Consider the following 7,161-nt stretch of genomic DNA (forward strand, 5'->3'; position numbering starts at 1 on the left):
GGGTGATGAAGTTTTTTTTTGCATTAGCAATGCTGTATTCTGTGTGGTGCTGAAATTAATTGTTAATGGCACTTGCAATGTCCTCTCAACTGTATTTTTTCCTGTTGCGTATGCTACACAGATTGGCCTGAATTAGTACACTTGTTGAAGCAATCTGTCATATACATTGTAGCACCTAGTCATGTCTATTTAGTATTAGTTAACCTAAAGTGCCACTCGCGGCATTACAGTATTGGGAAGAAGCTGCTGTGAAGAATTTTAATGAGAGGAAATTTTACTCAGCCATTAAAGGATTGTGAAACAACAATTTTAATGACAACACTCCAACAATAAGCTCACCAATTACAAAAAGGAGAGCTGCAATTATTTCCTTCTCCAAAACCGTTTCCATATCAAGGCCTCTAGAACGCATCCCTTGATGTCGAGCGTGATGTTGAACATGCATATAAAACGATCACCATATTAAAGATGAACATCTTGACAAAAAAAGAAACTCTGGTTAGAGCTAGTTTGTATGTGTTGCGACTAGAAATATTTTTAATGTAAAAGATAAGTGAACTGGGACACAAAATGAATGCCAACACTATGAAATGAGTTTAGCATCATCAAGTGATGCATTTTTATGATACACAAGTTACAAGGTTACATTCATTTGAAGGTATGATAGACTATCACATTCAGTAAGATATCACATATCAAGACATGCCTTATCATGACTGGTTATGATGAGAGGTTCTGCACTCAGTCGAATGTAGGGACTACATATACAAACATGTGGCATGGCAATAAACGTTATTTCTATTGTTTCGGCACTAAAACGAGGCAGAACAATGTACTTTGAAGAATATACTTTTTAATACCTTTTCCAATATCACCACCAATACACATGTGGGAATCATCAGTCTTAGTAGGCCATTGCAGTGGTTGATCACAGTTTCAAAGAAGTGCACGCAAGCTTTATGCCAAGAAGTTCGGCCTTCTGAAAAAGGCCATGCTCACAGATGCTTCCAGCATCCATCTTCATTGCTATGGATGACGCAAAATGCGCGGTAAGTGCGCATTTTTCACTAGTTCCTGCAGTCTACAATGACACTTCAGGTTGTTGAAATTTTTCCTTCACAGCCTGGCTTGTCTTCAAGGTGCAATCTCTTTATCTTCAAATACCCGACGGGAGCAAATGCGTCGTTGGAATGAATCACAACTTCACTTTCATCTCTGAAACGAAGAAGACACAGACATGTTCAGCTACTGCCCCGAACAATACAACCGTGGTATGAGGAATGGTGTATGCGAATATCCAAACATACATGACAATCCGTTTGCGGAAAAGCGGGCAGTCAAGAGTTGCGGTCTCGTATTCACCGCCTTCTCCGCAGACATTCAGGCCGTACTTCTTTTCCTAACAAATGGTGATGAACAAAAACATTTCTTTTAAATCTTGGCACCACAGACATGAAGAAAGCATCAGCAAGCAAAAGAAAGCAATTGTTTTCCTTCTTCGGGCAACTAACTTCAGAATACTTTACAAAGTGTGAGTCCCATGCAGTGGTTGCAGAACAGTCTACAGAAAGAAAAGCTGTTTTTCACCTTTTATGAATAAAGAGCTTGCATGATGGAAGCCAGCCAGTAAACGGAATGAACTTACCATTAAAATCATGTGGTCGTAAATTTCGGCCAAGGTTTTACCCAAGTGTTTGTGAGGCTCCAAACCTAAATTTCACAAAGTGAAATGCACTTTATTTCGGGAATTCAGCAAAAATGTTAGCTATAAGCAAGGCCATTATGCATGAACTGCAGCAGCTGAAGAAATGATGCTAAGTATACCACTAGAAGCTGAAGCTCCACCTCATGAAAAGTGTTGCATGTAAGTGGTCTGCAGCGTGCTGCATATTGAAAGGGTTCCAGTAATGCTCCCCTAAACAATTTTGTGCAGTAAGTTGTTAGAGCACTATTACAAGCGTAAATTACGCAGAGCAGATGTTCAAATGCAACATTAAAAATGTTGGATAAAATTTTATTAAAAATTATTGTGAATTTATACCTTTGAGACGCTAGGTACACAATTGTGTCCATAGCAATCTTGCAGCTTTTTCTGAAACGTGCTACGCCTATTAAACATTGACTTCTTTGTTTCAGGTGAATTTCATATCAATCATGTGATTCTTTCATGATCACTAGCGAATGCAAGAAATATTATTTCTCTAAAAAGTGAGCTTTGCAACATGACCTCCGCCATTTTCTCGCAGACAGATATTGCCACAAGGAATAATACCACATTTTTTTTTTTTTTCAGAATTTCTAGCATCCTGTGCACCTTCAAAACAGAAAATGATTCTGAGATCCTTAGATGTTTATTTGACAAATCCTGGTATTTTGGTGTTATAATTTCCGACCATCATAACACTTTGTACAAAATTTTGTACATTTTCATGAAAAAAAAAAATGAATCACTGGTAATAAAGGCATCCACCCAAGCGCTGCCATACAGCTACAAGAGAAAGCTAAACTAGAGCTTTCCCACAAACTTTGTAGTTAAAGAAAAATTCGTCCTGGGTCCTTAAAATTCAGTGTTCTGTCCTTTTAAGAATGTATTGGAAACAATGAAGGTCCGCTCAACCACAGAGAAAGTTTCGCACGTACAGTAGTAAAAAAAAAAATTCAGCGGAATCAATGCAGTGGTTCAGAGAACTGCCATTCAAGGTGTTAGATGGTTCAGCCCCAGAAACAAGTGTAGAAGCTCTCAGAGGTAGCAGCACAAGATTTCTTCGCCCAACATGAGCTTGTACTAGACTCCAGTGCGTCAATGTGCTTCGTGCCTACACCCAAACTCAATGACGAGACAGGCAGAGATATTTGAGAAGGCTCGACCCACCCAAGGCGGCGACTTTTATGAGGATGGCGTGAATGCCGCTGTCCACCATCTCCCTCAGGAGCTGGGCCTGGTCACAGTGCCAGAGATAAGCAAGCATCGTGACACCCAGACGGTCACACCTGGAATGGCATGTAGGCACTTTGACCTTATCTAATGGAAAATTCAAAGCACATAATGTTTGCAGAAAAAAAAAAAAGCTGAAAAAAGAGATGCAGCAAAATAATAACTGGCACGAGAAAAAGTGGCCGGGAATGAGATGCAAACATTCTTACAATGTCAGCTATTGTAGCCTTAAAAAGGAAGTTACTTGGGATTTGCATTTATATCCAACATGCTGTCAATCCAGCCCGTTTGTTTTTTCAGTGAAAACCAGCCGAGACTGAAGAACGCAGCTGCCTGCCATGGCCTTTCTTTTTTTTTATTGTGCAAAAATAAAACACACACAAAGCAAATTTTGAAGAGCTCCTCATCATAACAAGAAACAGTGCTGCAGTGTTACACGGAGTAAAGAGCTTACACACGTGAAGAAAAAAGGAATGTATGTTCACATATGCCCAAGAAAAGAAATCATGCAGTGCTGCAAAATACCATGCTCATTCGCATCATGAATGATTGCACTGGGTAATATGTTAGCAACAATTTATACTTTGAACAAAACAAAACAATGGGTGGGTTCACTATGCATGTAGATGAGTATAGCAGTGCGCTGAATGTCAGTGGTAAGTGACACAAACTTGAGACAGGGACAGTTGTAAAAGAAAACAAAAAAAAAGGAAGGTCAGGCCAAAATGTGCAAAACTCTCATGAGGCACATATTTCACTTGGCTTTTAGTGACACTATGTTCAAAGCTTGAAGCACATGAGAAAAAGGAAGGATTTTCACACACATGCACTTGACTAACGCTAATCAGCAGAACTTGTTTACTCAGGAAAACACAACTGGAATAGTCAAGGGGACTAAACAACAATGGTAGTGATATAGTAGGCTTACACGTTAAGTACACGAACACGCTGGTAGTCTGAAAAAATAGCACCGACAGACACAGCTTCGTAATTTACCGCCTCCTGGAGAAACAAAGAATCGGGTGGGGGCAAAAGAAAAACAGCAAAATGACAAGGACAACCATTTTAGACACCTTTTCTTCTGTCCCTTGAGGAGAATAACAAATGTATATTTCTAAACTATATATGCAAGTCATGGGTTTATCCTTCAATCCTTTACTTCTGCATGTGTAGCAGTAAGTACTAACGAGCCATTGAGGAGAACTCCACCTAATTTTTGTATTCCTAGTAAAAGTCAGTTGCTTGGCTTTTAGTGGCACTGTTGGTGTTCACTCGGCAGCAAAAAGTGTACCATTTCAGAAAAATTTGGAGTTAAAAATTTTCTCGCCCCTTGATTCAAACTCACAGTGTTGATGACATCGAGAAAATTATGAACCCTGTGACTGCTGGCTGAAAGTGGATGGCAGCGTGATCTAGCTTCTGTCAGTAAATAAAAAATAACTTTTTTTTGTGTGTGTGTGGAAACAGCCTGTAGCAAAGGCACCTGTATTTGATTTTTTTGACCCTTCCAAAAGCTCAATTTCTCATGAAAGTAGCCACACAGTGCACACTACTAAATTGAAAGCAATAAGCCCTGGAGGCAAAAAAATTAAACTTCTTTGCAAAGTTACGTTCCACAAACTTTTGGCAACAACTGCACATTGGCACACGTTTGTGGCACTGTTTCATGATAATCAACAGAGACATTAGCGAATGAAGAGACAGAAAATCAGAGCTAGTCAAGGTAATCATCCGTGCCCACTTTCACATTGCAGGCTATTAGACACATCTAGTTTGTACCCCCAACCGAAGCGGTGGCCTTGTGGTAGAGCATCCGCCTCGCATTCGGAAGGTGCTGGGTTCGATCCCCAGTGCTGCCGGGTACCCACCGGTTTCTTTAATGGGTACAAGATTTCCCCTGGCCTGGTGCTCGGCTCTCTAAGGCGAGATGCTTGGGAAATGGGTCTTGACCACAGTTGCCTTGACGGATCAAAGATAAGTTTCACCGTCAAGCAACCCTAAATCCGCCTCGTGCGGTAGAAGCCCAATTTGTGGTCCTTTTTTCACTTCTGCCCGCCGTTGATGGCCTAGGCATCATTCGTGAAGAGGGTTGACGTATAACACTTAGACAGCAAAGAGACAACCACGAGATGGCACAGTAACATATATCGAGTCACCTTTTCAGGTGGCTGTTCGAAACAGGGTACGTCCCCGAAGGGTACAGCGGGATCTACGGAGCTTCCCCCAGGACAGCTCCCCCTGAACAAACCAGTCGCAAGGTCGGGGGGTGCCTGTACCCAAACGGTGGGTATCCGACGGTGGGTTTGGGTTGTACCCCCCAAGAATGCAAGCTCCAAGATATGAGGGAAAAACTCGAAGATTAACAATAAAAAAAAGAGAACAGCCTCACACCACTTTCAACTCACTTTAGCTTTGGACATCAACTTGAAAAGATCTTCAACTTCATCCCCTTCAGTGACCTCATACTCGCTTCCCTGGTTGCATGGTTTGCCGACAATCTCACCCTGGAATAATGGCAACCCGATGGCCTCCGCATAGTGCCCAACGATTTCGTGGCCAACAGATTGGTACATGTAGCTGTCAAGTTCATCTGCGAGGTAATCATACACAGCAAAATAGCTGCGTCAGCTTTTGAACGTTACATCTAGCAATGCCATTGACGTTTGCTGATGTGCTTTTGTATTCATTAATGGCGCATCCATCATGACATTACAACCAACCTCCTGTTGACATTGTTTCATCTAAAGGTTATCACTTATTCTGATAGTAGATTTTTTTTTCACTGAAATTTCAACATACCATTGCACAACTATTTACTTTAATCACACGCTTATAATATTTGTTGTTATCCTGTAACTATTAACCATTACCCTCTGCAATGCCTTGGCAATTATGTGAAATAAATTAGCCACAAGAAAATTCACATGGTTTGCTTGCTGTTTCTCAAACAATCACACACGTAATAACGGTATGTCAGTATGGTCGCACATGATAGTTCGTAAGCATTGCAGGCCAACACATCACATAATTTTCTAAATTATTTACTTTTAACTCAAAATTTCACCAATGACTATAACATAATTACGTCAATGTGCTTCTCCTGTTTGAATTTGCAATGCATCCTGGCCAATTCCCCACTGTGGGTATATGTTACTACACCAGAGGACACAACAACACAGAAATATTACACAACTGAGATTTTTGTGTCAGCAATTCTTTTGCTTTACTTTGCTCTCGAATTTTGTTTAATATTTATTTTTAAATTATTTACTTTAACCCTCATTCCTTTGTTTCTTTGACTTTCATTCCAATCGCCTGAAAGCCTCTCAAAAATCGTTATTCGTTTTCCCAGATTCCTCAATTTTTATTTATGAACCGTTTTTTTTTAGATAAGTATGGTTGAATTTTTCTCCTATTTGGTCTGCACCAAACTCGAGCCAATCTCCCACCATGGGTATGTGCCGTTACTTCAGAGGCAACAACAACAACAACAACAACAAAACAACAACAACGACGACATTTACCGTACTTCTCATTCGCAAAACGCGAAAGTGTGGCGTAAACGCAAATAAGGTAAGTACAGTCGCCATTAAAATGTAAGATTACAAAGCGCTTCGCGTTTATAGTGGACAACACCGAGAAATAAAAGCTGGCAAAGCTAAAGAGAACACACCTTTGCCTTTTGGTTTCAAATGAGCAAGGGCCACGATATCGTGACCATGCTCGACACATTTCAGCATGTTGAAACAGCTGTCTTTCCCGCCGCTAAAACGAAGAAGGAACAGCATTATTCGCTTGGGAATGAATCCGTCCCAGTGCACTGGTATATCAAACAAAGGAAGGGTAATAACGTCTCAGTTTACCTAACCAACGCCAAGACTCTCATGGTGATTGTCGGTGATGCTTTTGAAAGGTGAAGACGTTTTGAACCAACTTGCGGGCAGAGTTAGGACATTAAAAGTTAGCTAGAAACTATGAACGTGTACGGACAGGTACCGTCACAATCAATAAAATAAAACTTGCAGGGCGCATCCACTTAAACGGCTAACGAAACTAAACGCACGCGTGCCACGTTGATGTTGCGTGCGAGCACGCGTGTCCGTCTTTTAAAAATGGCGACAGCCCCAGTGTTTCAAACATGACGTAAGATTGTGACGAGATCGGCGAATTCTTGTACTCTTCTACAACGAAGGAGACATAATAATGCTTTCTGAGCGTTTTGAACA

The 7,161-nt window shown here is 40.8% G+C and overlaps 1 protein-coding gene across 1 annotated transcript; it reads right to left on the reverse strand.

Annotated features, from left to right (window-relative positions):
• Window positions 1-831: 831 nt before the first annotated feature.
• On the reverse strand, window positions 832-7,042 carry LOC149330326 (diphthine--ammonia ligase). The gene is made up of 8 exons (XM_089560903.1): window positions 6,799-7,042; window positions 6,609-6,700; window positions 5,341-5,525; window positions 3,864-3,937; window positions 2,873-2,991; window positions 1,646-1,710; window positions 1,308-1,399; window positions 832-1,215 (listed from the first exon to the last, which is right to left on the reverse strand). The coding sequence occupies exons 1-8, from the start codon at window positions 6,819-6,821 to the stop codon at window positions 1,095-1,097; spliced, it is 771 nt and encodes a 256-aa protein (XP_089417029.1). The 5' UTR covers window positions 6,822-7,042; the 3' UTR covers window positions 832-1,094.
• Between the last annotated feature and the right edge of the window lie 119 nt (window positions 7,043-7,161).

This window comes from Amblyomma mixtum, chromosome 9 (assembly GCF_055824585.1).
Source record: "Amblyomma mixtum isolate Tamu chromosome 9, ASM5582458v1, whole genome shotgun sequence".
Lineage (NCBI taxonomy): Eukaryota > Metazoa > Arthropoda > Arachnida > Ixodida > Ixodidae > Amblyomma > Amblyomma mixtum.